Genomic DNA, 23413 nt, shown 5'->3' with positions numbered 1-23413 from the left:
TCTCATGTTTAAGAAATGAATCTGTTTCATAGCTTTTTAGCAATATATCTGAAGCAAAAATACAGGCCGTTTAAAGTTTCGCCTTACTTTGTGGGATCTTATCCAAATATTAAATTGACCATTATCGAATTCTGGAAATCGAATTATGAAATTCCAGACTTCGAATAATGATTTCTTCCTTTTAGAACCAATTTAACTATTTCATCAGTGCCGTGATTTGATAATTTATTAGTTGATTTCTGTCTAAATATTTACACCCATCCCAGTGAATGTCAAGCGATTTCTATTTTAGGGATCTCTTAGGGTATGTCGTATACATCTGTACTTGAAAAATATTCTAGCTTCTGAGGTTATTGAAAGATTCTGATAACATACCTTTTTATTTTCCGTATTTAGAATATGAAACAGACCCCAAAAGAATTTTGTTGGTGAATTGTCACAGGTTTTCTGAAAAGTAATATTTTAACCAATGCAATTAATTTCAAATATTTACCCATTCGATATTGGATTGCATACTGTGTGTGCTAACAGGCGGGTAACCCAGTGCAATGATTGAATTGCAGTTATCAGTATAGAATTTTGGCCGCAGGAGATGACATCAAAAATGAGCCGTTTCGAATATGTTAATAACAGTAGTTCCAAGGTATGCTGATTTTTGTTATAATATTTAAATATATGAATTAAAAGCGTATAATTGTTTTTCATGAATGAATGAAAATTAAACAAATTAATAAAATCTTTATTCTGAATTAAAAACACATTAAAAATGATTTACAGATACATAATAGACAGCTCATATACAAATCGCCGAAGGCATAGGTTTAATTTAATAACAGAAAAGGATTTTGATATAAAAAGAAATATTCTCGCCTTTTTATTTGCTGGAAAATTTTTTACAGTGCTAAAGCTTTCCACCAAATTACACAGAAAATGCCAAAGTTTCAATGCCCTGCATGTTTCGGATAATTTAATAGAGTAAACACTATGCTCATAATAACATCATGGGAGTTTACGTCAAAAGGATTCATCTTTAATGCCGAAAAAGTAACATGACCAGACATTGATTATTTTTGGCTTTAATATTTTAAGTTTTACTGAAAAGCAAAGTTCCCTTAATCCTCGTTATCCAAAGACCATCACAAGTAGCGCAAAAGCTTGGCTGCATAAAATAATGCCATGGCGTGAAGGGTTATGACGAGCCAAGATGCTTGAATTTGGCGACCTAGGAATGAAAATGAATTATAAATTAGAAAGCGAAAGGTTATTTTTTCACATTTCAATAATTCTATTTTTAAAAATTTCTTATTTTTAAATTAATGTTTATGTATGCATTTTCATTGTCTGAAACTATTACTCGTAAAAAATTAGGCTTTTGTTGTTGGATGAATTCCATGATTTTAAGTAAGTCTTAGATTAAATTTAATAATTAAATTAGTGCAGTAGCAAATGATGTTGTTAGAGGATATCTATGCACCAGGCTCAAATACTCGGAATATCGTCAAGATAAAATTTTATCGCTTTTATATTGTACTAATTGATACGTTATTCGATGTGTAAATTTTTTAATGCATATAATCTTTGAACTTTTTATTGAAATTAAAATATCGGCTTAAAATCCAAAATCATTCAGATTAACTCCACGATATCCAAATCAGTTAAATAAAAGCAAATGATAAGAGATTACAATTAATATTTTACTAAATTAAAAATAATTAAAAAAAAAATAACTTGTTAACAACAAAAGACACGGCTGTAAAATCATCACAATTAATATTGAAAAATAAGAAACTTTCAAGACATTAAATAACTGCACATTATGAAACTTCATAAAATTTAACTTTCCCGTTTCACACCGCGTATGCATGAAAATCGAGTTTAATTTTCCATGCCTTCAGTGGTGATAAAAATTATAAGTTTTTAATTTTCTTCATTCTTTTTTTAATTTAATTCAGAAGTACATCAGAATAAATCTGAAAAGTCGATTAAATAACAGTGTTTAGTTTTCAATGCATAAAATACTAAAAAAATAAATATTTTCGTTTGAAACAATCGACGAAACTCTTTTAAAGTCTTGCCTCATCGGTGTGGGGAAGGAAGGCGCGAATTGCAAAGGGATTAAAAATATTTTTTAATTAATAAAAAATAACTATTCGATAAATTATCATAAAACTTTCGAGAATATATCTGTATGCATCATTTCTATGCAAAATTTGAATAAAATCTGTCCAGTAATTTTTTAGTCTATAGAGGATAGCTATAATAAGACACAAACGTACATTACCTTTTATATGCATAGATTTTTAAAATCATGTATTGTGAAGGGGTAAAGCAAAAAGTAGGATAAAAGGAGAAACGGATTCATTTCAAAATAAGGCTATTTTCCCAAGATTTCTGATCCAGACATAAGACTTTAAGCCGGAAAATAATACATAGTAACAAAAGATGAAGATTTTTTTTATTAGATTTTTTTTTCAAATTATTTAACCCTCCAAGCACGTTCTCATGTGATAACATTAAGCTGTGCGCAATATGCTTCCAAAAGGAATAAATTGTCGTTTCAATGCATAAATTTGACATGCAGTCACGTTTTTGTTATATATAAATTTTTTTGCTTTCTAATTTTATGTTAATAACTTTGGTGTTCAACGTAAAGTGTTCTGTCCTAATTCTCTTAAAATGGAAAACACAGAAATTTTGTTTCAATATCCCATACAGTTTGGCGGACTACACAATTGTAGAGTTCCTAATAAATGGCAGTTCGTTTTGCAAAAATTATCACAAACAATAGTGATTAAAAATAATCCGTTTGTCTGTGTAATCCTAATGTGATTCACATAAAACAAATCGCCAACAGTTAAAGATCGCCAACAATTATAATCTCAAGATTTTCAGATCGTATTAAAAATAACTGAAGACATTTATATAAATGATGAAAGACGAAGCCAGGCTGTATTCTAATGAACTAATATATATATATATATATATATATATATATATATATATATATATTACGATTTTAAAGGGGTGTGTGTGTGTGTGTGTTTTGGAAACAAATTTCCTTACCCGCTCCAGTGGCACTCGTCAATTCTACTAGCGTTGCTGTCAAAGCATCGGCTGTCTTCTTGGCAAATTGGAGTTTTTCTGGAGTTATGACAGTCAAGTCGTCACATTTGGAGTGGTAGCATTCCTTCATTTTTCCTCTAAAAGGTCCTGGAATGGAAATGCTTTTTCAAATAGGTATGTTTGATGTACAATTACTTATTCTGGTATGTACGTGGAATCACAGAATATTTTTTTTTTTCTGTGAGTCAAGAGAGTTATCGTTTAAAACGAATTTACAGTAGAATACGTTGGGAAAATACAACGTATCTTATTTTAAATATAGAATATTCTTGAACGATTTTCGATTCATGTACAGTGAAATCCTTGTTCTTTAACTTCCATGTAACACTCTTTATAGAAAACTAAAAATAATCTAAAATATCAAGAATGAAAACCTATTTTTTTAATTATTGTATTTGTATGCTAACTCAGAAATAGTTTCTTTTGGTTTATTATGGTTTTTTTAACCATGTTCAGAAAACAAGAACGACGACACTTGAGCCTCCACCCTCCATTCGGAGAATGCTTGACAAATTTAACGTGTATCAAGCGTACAAATATGGTGGATCTTGTGAAATCGGGCCTTGATCCCGCAATCCTCCAATCCTCAAGAGAAGACAATCTCAAGGTCACAAAATAAAATTTGTTTTAAATATTCATAACACTTCAAATATATTCTCACGCGGGAAAAGAATTAGTAAGAAATATTTTCAGAAAATACAGTGAATTTTGCTAGTTCTCGAATCCTGGATTTTCTTCATTTTTTAAAGTTAAATAGATGCTTCTCAAAATTTTGTGTTTTTTTATGTTAAAAATTGCAGAATTATTTTGATGGGCGGCATAGCACCATTGTAGGAATTTTAATATTCAATAAAGCTGTATACTATTAATTTTTTCACAAAGATAGCACGTTATAAAATTACAAATTTTCTAATACCTTTAATATAGAATTTTATTTCTATATTAATATTTTTAACTACATTTTAACCTTGTTTAATTAATTAAAACTAAACTAAATAATAATTTTTCTTTAACTAAATAAATTAAATAATGATTTTTAATGATAATTTTTAACAGCATTTCATATCTGTATTTCTCAAAATACATTATCCTCATTTATAAACCAATTTATATATATTTATTGAATAGTCGCAATATTTCCCTCTTTTAAAGAAATTTAAGAGGGAAATATTGTGCGAAATGCTTCATTGCTGCAAAAATTGTTAATGAGCCAACTCATGCTCACGTTTTATATTTCAAATATACTTTTAGAATCTATCGAGCTTTTTGCAGGTGAAAAAAGAAGCATAATGAAATAATGCAGCACAATATCATACAGCCTGTTTAAAAGCATGCCCAGTTACATTTGTCTCATGTCTGTCACGCCCCGTAAATTACATTTATTTATTTCCAACAATTATAACATTAACTTCAATTTTTATTTTTAATAATGGGAAGAAAATTAAAAAAATCATTTTTGAATTCATTTTCCTTTTCTCTTTTTTCGAACTATATTTTTAAAAAAATATGTTGTTAACCAGTTAAGCGCATTTGACGAGCATACATGTAGAACCAAAACTCTATTGACGTACGTTTGACGTGTCTACATGTCATGTAAAATAAAAAAATTACAGTTCGATATAAAAACTCAAAATTTCAGCAGGATGTAATATAAATATCATTTAGTCGTATGCTTTCTTTCTAATACCAGTAAGCCTCTATAAATTAAAAAGCAATTAAGTTTAATTATTTGGTACAGAAATTATTCCCCGTACAGTGTATTGCTTTTTACAAAATGAGTCGATTTTCACCAATGTATCAGGTATTCTCCGTACATTACTTGTATATCGGGATTTTCTTGTATTTTATTTGAATATCGGGTATTCCCTGATCACAATTTTAACAAGATAAATAAAATGCGGGAACTATGAAGGTTTGTGGAAACAACGTGGTACTTATAATAATAATAATAAAAACCTTTTTTGTGATTTTTTTTTAACTATTGTCGACTATAGCATTTGTCGACAAAGTACAGCTGCAAAACCTACATCTCTTCGGAAAACATTTCCCCAACTTTATACAAGCTACACCACTACATATTTGCGTCTTTGGAAATTTTAAATTTTCCAGAACATTACCATTTGAACAAAGAATTGTTATTTTTTTATCTAATAAAAATGAAATCTTATTCGCTTTACTGTAATTTTTTCACAAAATTTATTATGAAACCATTTGTATTGCGTTCGACTTGTATACACGTCATCGCTTGATTTTAATTACGCACCGAATGAGGGACTTGTAAAAATAAATTCCGCAGCTAACCGGTTCATCTTAATTGTGTTTAACTACATTCCGAATTTAAGAAAATTCAAATATTTATTCATTAATCATGTCTCCAGATGGCGCTACGGTACTCGATTAAAATATGGAAGACCAGAACTTGAGGTAAAGGGAGAAGATTCTAAAATCGATTATATTCGATTATAGATCGAAATTCTACTTACCTTCTCTTGGATGGAAAGGTTAAAGATGGTTGTAAATGACTCACGGCCTAAATTATCGTCTACATTTTAAAAACTTATAAATTTTATAATTCATTTCTTAAGAGGCTCAGCTTAATAGGAATGTTAATCCTTAATTCTGGTTCAAAAATAAAGAGTGCAATTCCCAACCCTGATGAATTTCAGGCTCGTGAATTGCACATTTCAATAGACGAAACTAATATAACTGCAGTGAAATTTCTTTAATATATACAGGGTAATAATAAATGAGTATTCCAATTTTGCAAGGCTGTTAAAAGGAAATAAAACGAAGTACAGCCTCCGTGTTCATCAGCAATTTCAAATAACAGGTGAAAATTTAAATTTAACACAGATATAAGTGTTCATTATAAGCACATCAAAAATACGAGCGATATCAAGCATGTCTGATATGATGTTTTGAAAGCCTGCAGATATACAAGTCTTTTAAGTGTATCGGCATCAGTTGGTAAAGAGGGAACAAACACCTATTGTTTGATATGGTCCCAGAAAAAGAAATCAAATAACAGCATGCACTTGGTATAACTGCATCCTTTCAAAGCTTCACACTAAACATACAAAAAAAAAAAAAAAAAACACGTGGGATGAGTTTTGTACTACTTTAGAATCCTCCGCACTTCTGGAGAGGCTCAACTGTATTGAATTTCAACTGTTATTTTTGATTTCCGATAAACAACAAGGCTGTTCTTCCTTTTGTTATCTTTTACACATGCAAAGTTGAGATTTTTTTTTGTTTGTTTTGGTTTCCATACATTTTATTTATCAAGATGTTTAAAAAGGCTTTATATAATACCGCAGGCTGTGACAAATTTATGTATTCTGCAATTCAAAGCTATACATATTATCAGGCCGCTCTTTTAACAGAACGGTCATTTTAGTTTCCCATATCAGCATATTTTTATCATGTTATTTATTTTAGGTTGATTTTTTAAAAATTTTATTTACTTTGTGAACATTATTTGCTTATTATGATTCCAAACTATTTGATATCGAAATTTAGAGCAGATATTTGGTTTTATAAATATTCTAATTACTAATTGAACAATAATGAAGTATATAGAAACCTGACCAATTATATTTGATAAAGTGTTTCCATTATTGTAATATTTTTATAACTCATCGAATTTATATTTTTTTACAAGCGTACTTATTTGGCAATTAGGGAAATAATTTTTTTAAATTTATCTTCTTGTGGCCCCCTATGCAGCTGTCTAATCTGCCTAGTCGGATATCCACCAATGGAAGCAGATGTCCAGAAGCGTGTTGTATTCTAAGAACATTCTTCATGTCGATCTTGCTTTTCCGATCTCAAATAAAATCGTGCGCATTCTATTTTTCCGCACAATTAATTTAGCGAAAAGGTAGGTTCGTATATTGTTTGTTTGTTTGTTTCTTATGGCACTTGCCACTGACAAGCCCGCTGTTACGAAGACAGCGATTTAAGCCTGAGGGGGAACGTCTCTTATTTTTTATAGCAGCGCCAACTAGGGCCAAGAGTACGACTTTGCCACTCACGCATCATTCATTCGCTTGCACAACCCCTTTTTACAGGAGGGCACATTCACACATCTCACAGATAGAACAACAGAAGAACAACCATGCCCAAACCGGGACTCGAACCCGGGACGCCCAGATCACGGGGAAGACGCGCTACCCCTATGCCAGGTCGCCGGCCGGTTCGTATATTAAACATGCTAAATGAAAATAACCAGAAATACTCGAGTCGAATACTATTTTTCATGATCGACGAATTTTGATGTGATTTTAGTGAAACAGGGTATCTGGGAAATTTTGGACAGTTTACAAAATTATTTAACCCTTTAAAGGGCCATTTTTTTCTAGTCATATTATGTTAAAATATTTTAGGCTTGAAATTAGAATAAGAAAAGGGATTCATTTAGTTTATTAGATAAATTAAATTTAATTAATTAATTAATTAATTTGGTTAATTAATAATTAAGTGACAAACCAAGACACATCATTTTGTGTGAGATAAAGAACTGAAGCATCTGAGTTTCTGTCTTTCTAAAAAAATTTGTCAGAACTTATGCCAACCTACATAATTTCATACAAAGATTGATAAATTTGGTGGAAAGCATACTTCCCACGGCCTTAGAAAGGGTTAAAAGAAAAACTATAAGGTATAGAAAAAAATGTAATTTGTAAAATTATATACTAGATTAGCTAAAGTGAATAAATATTAACATGAGATCCTTTGAGTGCGCAAAATACATTCAAGCGATATTTATTTACACGATAGGCATTTGCAAGTCTTTGAGGAGTTATAGATATTGAATAGCAGCTGAGATAGATGATTTTAAACTCTTCAAATTACTGAAAGGCATCTGATTCACACAACCTTTCATAACCCGACAAGAAAAAATTCTAAATGATTTTTCGCCATTGATATAAACAAACGAATGTATTAAAGAGTATGTGGTGGTAACTTCATAAGCCAAATAACTACCTCCGGAAGAGAGTGTACACTTTTGTCTAGTGGCTTTGTTACGCGGCTACGAACCCTAACGTTGCGAGTTCGAGTCTCAAACCTGCACATTGGTGACCCTGGTTCTGAACAACCTCATCCTTCATTCAGATGTCGTGGCTTCATCTACCGGCAGCAACCACTCACACACGCTCGCCGTCGCCCGCCATAACACTTGGCGCGATAACAACGTTCGTCGCTCGCCATAACTAGCGCGATAAACTCTACCGACTCACTGGTGGGGGAATATTGTGGTGGTAACTTCATACGCCAGATAACAACCTCCGGAAGAGAGTGTACACTTTTGTCTAGTGGCTTTGTTACGCGGCTACGAACCCTAACGTTGCGAGTTCGAATCTCAAACTTGCACAAGTATGTGAGAAAGTTTCGAGAGAAACATTCCAGTTGGTTTTTGACATTTAGTCGTTTAGCTGGCAACATAGCTTACTTCAATTTTCGAAATTTTATAATAGAATTTAAAAAAACTGTTTTCTTCCCCAATAATAATAAATTCTGCTTTTGAACATGAAGATAAATCTGAATATGTTGCCATCGAACATGAATAAAATTTCTGCCTTTGAACATGGATGATAAGCCTGAACATACTGCCTTTGAACATGAATGATAAGCTTGAACATACTGCCTTTGAACATGAATAAAATAATTCTGTCTTTGAACAGGAACTAAAAGAGGTGATATTCTATTACCCCTTTTAGTTGTGACCATTTTTTCTGTTACACCTTAAATAAAATATATACTAAACTAACCTGTGTCTGTCAAAAGTACAGCGTTCAGTGAATCCGGGAAATGAGAGGAGGAATTGTGGTACCAGAAAGTGGCATGATCACTTCTTAAAAAGTTCAGATGTTTCTGAATGACTGATGGATCTGGAATAGAATTGCCCATATCCACGGCTAAATTAAACAGCTTGTATTGATGGTTTCCAAGATCTTGCCAAGCGTCCATTAGTTTTCTACTCAGATGGTTATCCATTTCATTTCTTGAAATCATAGCTAAGAAATTACCTCGATTACCAGTATTATTCACAAAGTATTGAAAACCTGGAAGAGACTAGAATAAAGAATAAAAAAAATTGTAAGAAATCTTTCATAATTTAAGCATACCTAGTTCAAAATTTCTAAAATCACAAAATTTTACTTTATAAACTTAAATTATGAAAAGCATTCCTTTTATTAATGATTTTTTTTTATTTTTTCATTAATTTTCTCTATAAATACAATGGAACTTGGCAAATCTAATTTGACACTGACGGGAAATTCGACTTTATAGTAAAATTTCGACTTGACATTTCAAATTAAGAAAAACGGGATCTATAAACGAAGTAGTTAGGGAATGAGGCAGTAAAAATGGCAGTAAAGATTTGGTTTTACTACGTACGATCTTTAATAAATAATACAAATTGATAAATAAACAGTAAGTAATTTAAATAAATAACTATAACAATAATTAAAATTAAAATCTTTAAATAATATTAATAATTTCAACAAATAGGTAATAATTTTAATAATTAAAATGTCTGCAGTATTTTAAAAGCCATACAATATTGTATTGCAATACAAACAGTATAGTAAATTTATAAATATGTAAAAACAAGTAATGTATTCAAAAATTAAAAAAAAAAATGAAACTGCTTTTTTATTATGTTTTTAAATTAAGTACAGTGAACAGCAGTTAAATTTTCGATATATTCTAGGACTTTAAAAATTATGTTCGCTGAGGAGAAAAAGCTATGACCATATTTTATTTATGAAAATAATTAGGATATTAAGAATTTGTTTTATAATTTTTAGTTTGATCTCGAATTAACCAACAGAAATTTGAATTATAGATTATAAATCAATAATTACTGGTGAATTCAGATAATTATCTATACCGTTCAATCAACTAACGGCGACTTAATATCTCAATACTGCACAAATTTCTGGCTAAAATGTTAGTTCAATCAATCAATTTTTTGTTTGTTTAAAACCATCATCTTCATCCGTTTCGTGAAGATAGTTCATGATAATTAAAGGATACTTAGAATAATTGTTTCAAGATTTCAAATTAATAACTGATGTATGAGAAGGATAATTTTATATGAAATATGATACTCTTTACACTTTTGCAATTGATCTTTTTTAAATGTCTGTCATAGCTCTTGTGATAAAATCTGACTTCCAAGGTTTCTCACTAGGGATACTGTATTAATCCCAGGATACAGCGTTTAGTCTCTTCACTGTACGCTTTACTTTTAATGCTCTTAGTTTTAGCCCAGATTTATAGTTATGGAAATACACCATGTATGTTTATGATATTAAATCAAACACAGATACTTTCGATTTCATAATCTGTGCACTTCTGCGCATGCTTCAGTCGTTTGTAATTTTACTAAAATAGGGATTAAAAACGGAAGAGTAAATGTTCATTTTTTTTATAAAGCAATATATAGAAACATTGCACAGATTTCGAATTAAAGCGAACTAGTAAGATTCAAAAAGGAAATGAATATCAATATCAAGAAAGAATAGCCCAATGAAAAACATATCTAATAAAGAACTCCCGAAAAGCGCTGGTCTTTCTGCGTATCCCCCCTCTACGGAATAAAATCACTATGAATCAAAAATTATAGGCACGGTTTCTGAGTCAAACGTTACTTACTTCAGTGTAATCCACAGGAAGTTCTTGAGTATTGGGAATATCATTATAGTTCATGATTCCATCTAAGATGAAAGCTCCTTGGAAACGGGCCCGAGCTCTCTTCAGTTCGTCAGGGATTAAATAATGATCGACGAAGAAATTGCTTCCCATTGCTCCCTAAAAATGAAGTGCAATGTTTGTAAATAGATAAACAATCATGTTCTTATAGGATATAAATTATTATTACATTTAGTTCATCACGAAATCATTTATATATTTTAATTTACCATTCCATAGGGTAAGACATACAACCCGTTCCTTGTTAAAGAAAAAATAAATAAATAAAGTTTTCTTTTGTTACTGTAGCTATTAAACAGAGTCTGACTAAGGCAGGGGCATACGGGGCAGTTGCCCTGTCCCCCACATCAGAGAGATCCCCTAAATCAAATAGAAAGTTTATTTTACGTTTCCTTCTTTAAGGAACTTTTTTTTCAAACAAAATATCTGTACAGTATAAAATCCGTCATTTTTACGTTAACTTTTTCATTTATCTATCGTATGAACACAAAATATCTATATTTTGTAAATCCATGGCTTTCAAGGGCGGAATTCAGCTAAATTTTCGCAGAAGGGGGCCCCAAGAAGTTTTTGCCCCGGCCCCAATTAGGCTAATTCGGGCCCTGCTATTAAAAATTATTACATGCGTAAGAAAAAATAAATGTTAATCATGATACTTGTAGCTTTTGAATATATTAGGATCATGTTAATCCAGAATTAAAAAACTTGAAAGCATTATCTGAAAAAAAAAATAACTATGAAAAGCACAGTTTAGTAGGATGTATAATTAGTAAATCAGTTAAAACAGCGTCCAATGCATGTCAGGAAATTCTTTTCTTTAGAAAAGCAGTTTATTATATCAGACTTTATTTTACTTCTTTCGTGTTTTTTAAGATGGAATTTTGTAATCGACTTTTCAGTGAATTATTGATTATTAGAGTTCTGAAATTTTGACCATTGTGTGCTCCTTATGACAATAAAATATGTTGTGGTGGATTCATTAACTAGTCTAATTAATGTGACAGTTACTTATTACGGTTACGTTGTTTGATCAAATAATCAATATTTGATCAATAAGGTTACCATATTTGATCAAATTTACAATATTAATTTCAAAAATGTGCAAAAAATGAATAAAAAAATAGAAAAACATAGGAGAAACGTTCGGTAGCAGCGTAGCATATTGATTATTCCCTAGGTCTTTGTTTAAGTTTTACAACTCTAGATGGCGCTGCTTCAGCTGCATCGTTCAGAGCTACTGTTAATGTTAATGTTAATGGCGAGATTGCAACCTTGATCTTCGTGTAGGTTGAATTGTTGAATTTCCGGCATTACAGTATCAATATATTTTTTAATTTAATTGTCAGTTAAATGGTTGATTTCATTTCAATTTTGGTTCCATATGAAAAACGCTATCTGGACAGGAGTTTTAAAAAATATTGATTACAAGATTCCGTCATATTTATAATTAAAAAATGCGAACAATTACAGATTAAAGTGAGAATTTTTTTTTATGTTTCTTCTTCAGTGCGCTAAAATGAAAAACATAATTCATTTAATAAAAATGTGGAAGATAATCTGGATCCAAGATAAAATTAAAGAAAATCTGGATCCAAGATAAAATTATAATAGTGTGAGAGAATAGGAAGATAAGTCACAAAGTATATCATACAAAAGAAATCCTAAAATTTTATTAAAAAATTAAAATATATTATAAATGTGATTAATGCTCGAATTTAATCAGAATATTTCTGCCAGTTTATAATCTGTTTCATTCTGCAGATTTTTAATGAATAGATTTTTTTATCGTTCAGTTCATTAATAAAAGTATTTGAAAAATTTCATTTTATTAATAAATGTTTTCATATTTTTACCGAACTATTCTTTGCTACAAAATATACAAAAATAATAATATTGCTAATGCGATATATGTTACATTCGGAAATATTTAAAATTCTAAATAAAATATATAAAAAATTCGAATTTTTTTTTTGTCTCGTTATTTCTACAGGGATTAAAAACTACTGATAAATTTTCTGACTTACATTTTCTTCGTGATCGAAAGCTACGAACATGAGAGTATGGTTCAATCTGCATCGAGCTTCTGTAATAGCTCTGGCAACTTCTAACATAACAGCCAATCCACTTCCATTGTCATCCACTCCTAAATTTATAAAAACAAAAGGAATCATGCCTTTAATCACTAGGAAATGAAAGTGTATTTGTAAATTCGAATTAATTATGATGAAAAGAGAACTATAAAATACAGAAATCAAACATCGTGTGTGTTTTTGTATCGACGCATCGCGTAAATTTCTCTTTCAGATATGAATTTAAAACATTCGAATATTTTCATTTCTATTAATTGATGCTATAGCTTTTTAAAGCTATAATGTATCTGAAGGCATAATAATCAGACATACAGCTTTTTAAAGCTATAATGTATCTGAAAGCATAATAATCAGACACACAGCTTTTTAAAGCTATAATGTATCTGAAAGCATAATAATCAGGCATACAGCTTTTTAAAAAAATTCTTTCTTTATTTTTGTAGTATTATGAGGCATTCAGGTAATACAAGATATTAATATTAAAATTTCAATTTGAAATCCCTGAAATAGGGAAATTATCGATTCAAAAGTTATCAGATTTGTAAATTTAAGGAAGTCATAGTGTTCTATTTCCTGCAATAATGAGAGTAGTAATGGGGCGAGGGGGTCAAGATTTATTAATGACATTGATATCATAGAAAATTTTATAAAGAAAATGATGGCAATGCCTTTTCTGCAACTTTATTAGGCGAAATTAGTCAAGGAATGACATCTTTCAACTTTAATAAATTTCTAATGGTTGATTGGTTTGGTTGTTTTATGGCTCAAGAGCCGTTCTTAACCATTAAGTTAATCAAACGGATTTTATAAAAATGTTTATAGCTTTATAAAGTTTATAAATGTAAAAAATTAGTAAATTTCTAATGATGTCACAATAAACAGCGTTTTTCAACTTCATTATTCATATTCGTCGAAATTAGCCAAATATGTCAAAGGCTGACATCTTTCAATTTGAATAAATTTCTGATGAATTCACAATAAACATTTTTAAAATAACACATTCAAATATTCGAAAAATCATATAGTTTGGCGTCTGGGATCGAAGTAACCATGAATCGAAAAAATATCGAGCAATGACACTGTTGTTTAATTAGTCGATTATGACCTGCGCAGTGTTACCTATACAATTCTTTCACACATGTAGCAAGGTGATGTGGAACCTCATAGTACATAAAGTTCACCACTCCAAGATGAAAAGTTGTTGAAGATCTAATGCCATGAATCTTCTTAACACAAATTCGTAGCTACAACTAAGGTGTATGAATGGATACTACAATAGGTTACTATTCAAAGAATAATCCAGTCATGAAACTGTTAGTGAAACCTCACCGGACGATGACTTTGGTTAATGCAATGGGATATGGTTAGCAACGTTAGAAATTTCTTGTAACCAAATTCAGCAGATATTCTTGCCTCTTCCCCCTCATTCAGATATAAATAGATCTCAACATCAAAACTGCATTTTTTCTTTTCTTTACTAGCCACTTCGAATTTGTAGAAATATTGGATTTTACATTAAGTCGAAATCTTCTGTTCTGAATGCAGCATGCAGTGCCATTTATTCCCTGATATGGCTTACTGAGGTATTAATAATGCTAATTATTAATATTATTAAGGATATAAAAACCACTACGATTCTCTTTTATACAATCTCCAAGTTTGACAAATTTTGGTGCAAAAGTTTTCAATATAGAGGAATTTTAAAGTGAAATTTTAATATGAATACCCTGTTAATACCTGACAGATTTTATTCGATATAATAATTACAATCAACTTATCTTCACGTTTATGGAAGGCGTTTTCAAAAATAATGCATATTTGTAATACTTAAGGGATAATATTTAACGCAAAGGAATCAACTGACGATCTTTCAAGTCAAATGGCTCATACTTAATATAGATTTGTTAATTTTATTCATTTCTAATTTTTTTTTAACATCTCTGGACTAATAGTACTAAACACAAAGTTTATGAAAGAAATTACATGAAGAGTTTGTAGTAGCCTTTTCAAGAATTGAATATTTATATTATTATAAAAAGGCGTAAATATTTAAGGGAATAATAAATGGAAATGCGAGTTCATTAACCCCTTTTTTTATTGAATCTATTCTTTTTATTATTATTATTCTCTTTCGAATGACACCTATCCAAGATTCATAGATTCTACTCCGAATCACTGTGACACTGAACAATCTGTTAAATTGTCGTTAGATTATGATGGAAATTCTAAGTAAGTAGAATGAAAGTACATAGAACAATAAAAAATAGCTATGCAAATATTCAACGTTGGGATACAGATAATTGCTAAAAGAAGAAATCAATAAGAGATCAGTGACTCTCATGATTGCAACATCAATAAGAATAATTAGCATTGAAATTTCTCGAACAAGTCTCTAGGAGGAAGTAAACACCTAATGACCTGTGGTGTTTAATGTTTTCATTGTGACAGGAATGCCCTAATTGCCACTGTCGCAAATAAGGATAAGCCTTCGATTTCTGAAAGGAAATTAGAACTCAGTGACACCTCAAAGACTTCTAGATTCGAAAGATCTTGCATATGTAACGCGAAAATAACATACCTTCTTTATTATAAAAAGAATATGTTGATAAATAAATTCTTTTATTTCTTAAAAATTAGGCCGATCTTTCCGATTGACGTTTTCTTAATACCTGACAACTTTATTGACAGAGTTTACAAAGATAAAGAGAATTATATTTAAATAGAGACTATATTGACCTATCTTCTACCAGACATTTTGAGAAATTTTTGTTTCATCCATTAACCCGTGTTACATGTGTTGTCAGCAAACTTATTATTATTTATATATATATTGTCAGCAAAGTTTGCTAGCCGGCATTCTAAAGCTTTGCCGGCCATTTGCCATTTTTATTTGAAATATAAAACGGTTAATATTTAGAGCATATTCTTGGCATTCTATCCAGTAATAAATGGCATGCCAACGAAGTATGAAATATATTGTCGATTATAAGAAATAAAATTATGTGCAATTCGAAATAAAATTATCTCCTTTCTTGAAAGTCGATTTTCCCTTCTTCAGATTGCTAAGGCACAATACAGCCCCTCTCTTCCTAAAATCTGGGAAAAGTGCAGCAGAATGCCGGGGCATTTTGAGAAAAAAATATCCTTGACTAGAAATTATATCGAAGTATCCCATGTTTTATTTTGAAAAGTTTTTATTCATTTTTTTGTTTGTTTGTATTTTCTATACAAATTTTTTGCAACCGATTTTAAATTAACTTACCGATGAACTAGAGATTTGACACATTAAACATAGCTCAGAACTGGATGGCATTTCAATATTTAATTGGTTTCTTGTCTTTTCGGTACAGATTTTATCATCGAGTGTATCTCATCGGAAAATCATTTAAAAATTTATTGCTAAATTTCACACACACACTAGATTAAAAAGCATAAAATATTTTTTTATGTTTTTTTTAATATATCACGTTTTTAAAACAGACTAAAAATATAAAATAATTTCTCCCAGCCCCATAACCTCTTAGTCTCATTTCTACTAGTAACTGTTGTTGGGAATTTTTAAAATTCTCAACAACAAATTTTCAGGGCAATCTGTATGGGATTAGGACGGGTTTATAAATATATAAGGAGCTAGAAGAAATTATTTCACACTTTTTAGTCCCATTTAAAAACTTAATATATTAAAACTTTTTTTATTTAATTAATTATTTTGTCTGAAATTACTGGCGCCTCTAAATGTAACACGTAAACTGGAATGAAGGTGACTGATGTCTTACCATTGGAATCTGCTACTGTATCATAATGAGCTCCTACAAGAACAATTTCATCATCCAAACGTCCTCTTTGAGATCCAGGAATAACACCGACAAGATTGACCCCTTCGTTGTATTCTTCGGTTCCATTCTAAGAGGGGAAAAATAATCTCAATAGGACTCCCTTTTCATGCTATTTCACTAAACACTTAAAAATACACTAATCCTAAATTGGAATAATTATTACAGAATTAAATTCATAGTTCATCATAGCATAGTAAATACTTCTATTCTTTCTCACTGTGAATCAGATTTTGTTCAAGAAAGTGTATGGTATAAATCTTTTTGCAAGTATTCAGTGCTTCAATTATTAAGTGTGATTCGATTTCGGCTCTCTTTATTCTACTTTGTTTTGACATTATAGAAAAAATACTGCTAGTTACAGATAATTTCGAGTATCATTTCGGTAATACGTTAATTTAGAAAAACAGATGCAATAATGCGTTCCGTATATATTTCTCCTAGAAAGAATGTGTGGAATTAAAAGATTTTTCTTTTTAAATATTAGTCGAACTAAGGCGTTAATTTTTTCTTTTCCATCAGTAAAGAACATGTTTGGATTATAAGCGATTTTTTTTAAAACGAAAGTATAATATAAACAACTTATTTATTGACTTAGTAAAATAGCATTTTTTACAGTTTAGAATTTTTTAAAAGCAAAATCATTACATTTTTCTTTTTCAATGTTATGTAAACACTAAATAAACTTGTTAAGACAGTGTAAACAGCGATAAAGAAAGAACTAAGATACGAAATTTACTTTAAGAAGGAGACATCAAGTGAAAATATTAAATTCATAAAAGAAAGTAAAATTCATGCCAGACTTGCCGTTTTTTTTTTTTTTTTGTATACGAAGTATACCAGGAGAAGTAGTTTTTTGTTGTCGTCAAAAAATTCGACCTCGAGATTTTGACAAATTTACACATTTCACACCACTCTTTCTTTAAAAAAAAAAAAAAAAAAAAAAAACTATTTTTTAGAATTTTTTGGAAGTTGTCTGGCCATCTACCTATGAACAAAATAACTCAAAGGCACTTTGTTCCATATGGATGAAATTCAGCCTAAGGTCTATATGCAAAAATTTTAGATTTTTGTCAAATTTTGAACGAAATTTTTCCATTCTGAGGAAATCTGTCTGTCCGACTGTCCAAATATAACTACAAAATGAAGAAAGCTAGACGAATAAAATTTGATACACTGATTTAACACCTAAGTGTATATATGTGTCAAATTTGGAATCAAATCAAGGTATTGATCATTTGTTGGTCTGTACTTCCCTAAGCCTGTAAACTTGAATAACTAAAAAACGCATTGACTTAAATATATGAAATTAGGCATATGATTTTGTGACTCCAATTGTAGTTATATGACAAATAGTGGTTTCAATCGGTCTGAAAAAAGGCGTCCAAAATACACATTCAGTTTTCTGGTATTTGTGTATTAATTGCATTCCAATGATTAATCGTTAATCTAATAGTCTATTTCATAACCATTGTTCACCAATGGCACATGATCAATAATATACAAGTACATTTATTTGAGAGTATGCAAGAAATTTTCGGGTAGACCAGTTCCGCTGGTTTTTCAGGTAAAGCAAAGATATAAGCACTTTCCTATTTCATCTCCAAAACCTCGATTTTAAAAGATTTAATTTTCCATTAATATGAATATTAATCAAGAATAAGTTTTAAGCATCTCATGTTTCCAATAAACCTTGATTTATAAACTAACTTATAAAACCGAAACTTAAACTTTATCGATATAGGAAGTAAAACTAAAGACACATACAAAATAAAAAGGTACTTTATTGCATCCGCAGGTCATATACTCAATGCCATTTATAACGTTAAGGACACGTAAGTTATTTTGTATGCGACAGAGCAACTTTCTTAATGCTTTTATTCGTCTATAGGAAGCAAATAATATGAAGAATTCGTTTTGTAATATTATCTGTCCAACAAATTCTTTTTTGCTGAAATCTAATCTGCGAAACGTGTTTGTAAGCCTTAATGTAGATAAAAGGCAACGATGAAACTTGGGATTTTCCCTATGAATGTATAGAATATTCAATAAGAATAGGATTCCATTTAATATCAGTATTTAGAGGAATATGCTATAAAAATCATGCTTTGTATTTTAGATAATTATTATGCTTTATTATTAATGTGAGTAAATTTGTTTTGCTTCTTATTTGTTCCTTTATACTTATGGAAATTTAATATGCGTGCTATAAAAAAGTAGGAGAGCAAAAAATTGCCAAATATTCTATTTATCGGAGTAAACACTTTTTGTGATGGACTGGCTCAAATATAATCGTAAATTAAAATATTTTGCAGTAATAGCAGCGAATTTTATCCTAATGCTTGATATTAAGAGTTTTGGTTGAAATTCGGAAGGATATTCGATTCCATTTTATTTGTTAGAGCAACACGTCTTTTTGAAAGTGATATAATCAGTGACATTTCAATATATGGAAAACTATGTGCTTCAAATACCACTGAATGCAGTAATAAATTTTTACTACACAAAATGCAGAATATTGTTAAAAATAAATGCTTTCGCTATTCCTAAAAATATATGCGTCATATGTAGGATTATTTAACACTGCGTATTCATATTAATTCCTAAATTTCCCGTTACTATAAACTTAAGCTGTCACTGATTATAATAATAACGAATTTAGTTCTGAACCTAATTATGATTCAATTTTAGACTATGGAATTATGTGGCAGGCAGCCGCAGCAGCAAATCCCATGCAAATTTAACAGATGTCGTGGAATCGAGGCTTGAACACAGAATTTGAGCAACTATATAATTGAGTAGTGGCAACTGTAACTTTACCACCACGCTACAACTGGTTCATAGAGCTATTTAAGTGCTAGCTTGTTGTGTGAACTTGAGGAGTTATGGGGTAGCTTAGTGGCAACTGTGATTTTATCATCATCATGACATGAAAATAACCTCTCTCTCTCTCTCTCTATGTGTGTGTGTGTGTGTGTGTGTGTGTGTGTAAGGTTTTTGAATCCTGTCGGCTAAATAATATGTAACATATTTTGGTTTAAATAGAATGTAGGTTCGAAGCAGTGAAGAGACTTGGTATTTTTAATTTCGTTTTATTCTCTCTCTTCTCTCATGGGAGACAAACATGATTATTTTACTAGACGCAGCGCGGCACCAATACAAAAGTAAAGCAGAGGCAAAAAAAGGAAAAACAGATGATCACTAGCCTTATATAATATAGGATTTCCGTCCACGCACCGAGGGACCTTTGACCCCTTTTCAAGGGTACCGAAGTATCACTTTCATTTGAAACGTAGTTCTGATGGCGCATTATTTTTTACAGAGGAATTAATTAAACTGAAAGTGGAATTGGATCACGAAATAAGAGAATATTTTAGAATGAAGTTACGATGGGATAAATTAAGATAAAATCTTGAACATTAAATTGGATTAAATTAAGAGTTTAAAATAACATTATATATATATATATATATATATATATATATAAAATCGTAGATTTTTTGCAAGTACTGCACTAAAAAGTAGAAAATAATTATTTTATTAAAAATCCGATAGTCAAACCAAAATGGTAAATGCGTGATGATAGAAATACTCTGATTGATAGAAATACTCTGATTGATAGAAATACTCTGATTGATAGAAATGATTGATGATTGATAGAAATGGTAAATGGTAAATGATTGATAGAAATACTCTACGTATATATACTGTAATTTCAATCGCATTCATGTATTTTTTTCATTGAATGTTTATGTTGTTTTATTTATTATAACATTAATTAGGGATTCATTTATGATCGCATCTTTAATATATTTCATTATTCTTTATTATAAACATAATATGATCTTGCAATAATTTTTTTCTCAAATTTGCTACCAGATGGCGCCTGTCATTTGGAATCAATATTGATGGATTAATTAGTAAATTAAGCTCGGAAAGTATTAAAATAGTGTTTTTTTTTTTTTTTTTTTTTTTTTTTTTTTTTATCTAGGACACACAACTGTACAAAATTTCAGAACTCTAGTATAGTATTAGAAATGAGAGAAAAATCATTCCCAAAATTCCATCTTGCTAAAGATGAAAGAAATTAAGTCAAATAAAAATGTAACTAATTAATACCGCAAATAAGATACATGCTGAAATTTGAACTCAAACCTGTGAATCCGTCTATTTAATTAGATGACTTTTTCTCTGCTATCTCTTTACCGAAATAGTGAAAGGGCCATCTAATTAGTAAATGTGAATCATAGATTATTCGCTCGGCAGTCAATGTGTTAAATGAAAGTGTGTAAAAAACGTACTTGCACTCATTTTTGGTACGATATGACACAAAAAGTACAAATCAATGAGCAGAAACTCCCAAGAAGGGAGCTAAAAATCTACAACTAAAACGATACACATAAGAACCATCTAATTAATAATTCTTATTAGAAAATCATCTTTTTTATGTAAATGATCACTTTTAAATCAAAAAATCTCACTGAACTAATCGAACTAGAAAACACGCACAAACTAGAAAAACACATTTTGAAATTTTAGGAATACAGACATATTCCCTAATCCTGTCAAACCAAATTGTTTTAATTATTCTTTTATTAAAGTTTTTAAAATTTATTTTTAACTATTATTTTCGTAGCTGTCAAAAGAAGAAGTACTGTCCCACATACGTGAGACAGTAACAAGACCTATAAGAATGGTTCTCAGAGCCGTCAAAGCAATTTCAATCAAATTTTTCCACATCTGAAAAAAACAAGAGACCATCATTCCGTAACCTATGACTTGCATTCTTTTCAAGCAGTTTTATTAGAGTTCATTTCTCTTAAGATGGATAATGCCGTTTCTTCTTATATTTGAAGACATAAGACATCTCAGCATAAATTACATTGAATTGTCTGGTATTGCTTGCTCATCTTGTTTATATACGGGCATTTGGAATGGAGTTGCTTTTATCTTTTTTTTAAATGTCGCAGTATATTTCAGGAGTAGGATGCTGGTTGGTAACCTGTTTTAACCTGTACTAGCAGGTATTATTGAGGCCGATTTAGCTTATTACTCTGGTAGAGAAAGTTAATTCTGTTTGTGTTTGGACATCTGAAATTGGGTTGTCTTTATCCTTTTTAAATGCTAGTTAGTATTTAGGGAGTAGGATATTTCGTGTCTTATTATCTGTTTATTCTAGAAAGGTTTATTTCACTCTTAAGAGTAATTTGAATGCTTTTTTAATTAATACAGAATTTTTTTAGCTATTTCTAGGGTAATTTAGAATGATTAATTTTCCAAAAATAGTTAGATGTAATCTCAAATATTCTTTCAAAAAGAGTATTTTGAAGATAAAACAGGAAAGTGGTTTCCCATTTTTTAAGCCATCTTCAGGTAAGGTTTTTTTTTTGCTTTTGACTACCTGAGTTATTAACAAGGTTTAGCCTTCCATCATTAACAAATAATTAATCATCATTAATCTAATAATTGCACATGTGGTGGCACAATGGGATAAGGAATAATCATAAAGGAATTACTCTCGCCTTGTCAAGAAATCCGGGGTTAGACTACATCACTGCTGTTATTCGGTTACTCCGAATTGTAATTCCGAGTTCTGTAGTCTATAATAGCTTCCTTTGCAAGTAGCAATGTACCGACCCTTCAAAAAAAAAGTACATCCCATCGACAGTGGACCGGCTAACTAGGCAACAGCGCATTTTCTGGCCCTTCCAGGGAAATAATAACTTACTTATTTAGACAGGAACTTCTTATCCCTTGTTTGAGGTAGCCTCTCCGCCACCGCAGGGATAGATAGAAAGGTAAGATTGCCATTTAGTCTTACTTCTTAAATATATCTCAGAATAGCTACATGAAGGGATTGAAATAACAATTAAATAGTACAACTGTTGTACCGATTTTAACATAAAACGGAAAATATTCTAGTACAGCACCTATGCCACCCATAAAAAAAGAGTTCATGAATACTGAATCCTTTAATTTAATGAAAAGAATTGAATAAGGATTTTGGGGTATTTCTTGTTTATCATAAGAATAGAGGTAAATAATCTGTCGGTATGTAAATTTTACTTCCGTAAGGTAAGGGTTTAGACTGCTCTGGATTCTTTAATTTAATAAAAAAAATATCTAATCTTTAATGTTGCATTCTTTGATAAAGGAAAAACCATAGCAGCCTGGTGATAAAATCGTGATTTCAGATTTGAGGGAATCCTATTCCACCTAAATTCCGCCATTATGTAACCTTAGTGCGTATGAAATCAGCCGTTCTACGTCAAGTTTTTCTCGTTAATGAGACTTCAAACCTTGGTCTTAATCTACCCCACGACGACCCGTCTACCCGAAAGGGTGTAAGACCTTAAAGGTCGCCGGGGATAGTACCATTATTTATTTATTAAAAGGCTTACAGTCATCGCCAGAATATGGGTGGTAAATAAGGGTATACATTATAGTTCATTTGACTAAAATAAAATATTTAAACTTTCAAACCTTAGAAATTAAATGGCAGCTGTTGTGTCGACCTCGTTATCTGACCACGATTCAAAATTCTAAGGACTGTCTGAAAATATTCCAAGAGGCGCAGTGGGAGGATCTAGGCTTTAGGACGTAGGGTTCCAAGTTCGATAACCGGTTTCACCTATGATATCCCAT

At 30.4% G+C, this 23413-nt stretch overlaps 1 protein-coding gene across 1 annotated transcript in view; it reads right to left on the bottom strand.

Moving 5' to 3' along the window:
* Nucleotides 1–756: 756 nt before the first annotated feature.
* LOC129959137 (uncharacterized) overlaps nt 757–23413 on the bottom strand; it is a 62853-nt gene continuing 40196 nt past the window's right edge. The window contains exons 2-7 of the mRNA XM_056071962.1: nt 16712–16838; nt 12870–12988; nt 10789–10944; nt 8895–9198; nt 3064–3210; nt 757–1222 (exon numbers count right to left, since the gene is read on the bottom strand). Of these exons, the coding sequence (XP_055927937.1) occupies nt 1137–1222; nt 3064–3210; nt 8895–9198; nt 10789–10944; nt 12870–12988; nt 16712–16838 (939 nt within the window). The 3' untranslated portion in view covers nt 757–1136. The remainder of the gene's footprint in view (nt 1223–3063; nt 3211–8894; nt 9199–10788; nt 10945–12869; nt 12989–16711; nt 16839–23413) is intronic.

This window comes from Argiope bruennichi, chromosome X1, assembly GCF_947563725.1.
Source record: "Argiope bruennichi chromosome X1, qqArgBrue1.1, whole genome shotgun sequence".
Lineage (NCBI taxonomy): Eukaryota > Metazoa > Arthropoda > Arachnida > Araneae > Araneidae > Argiope > Argiope bruennichi.
This window is presented reverse-complemented; position numbering and strand designations above follow the sequence as displayed.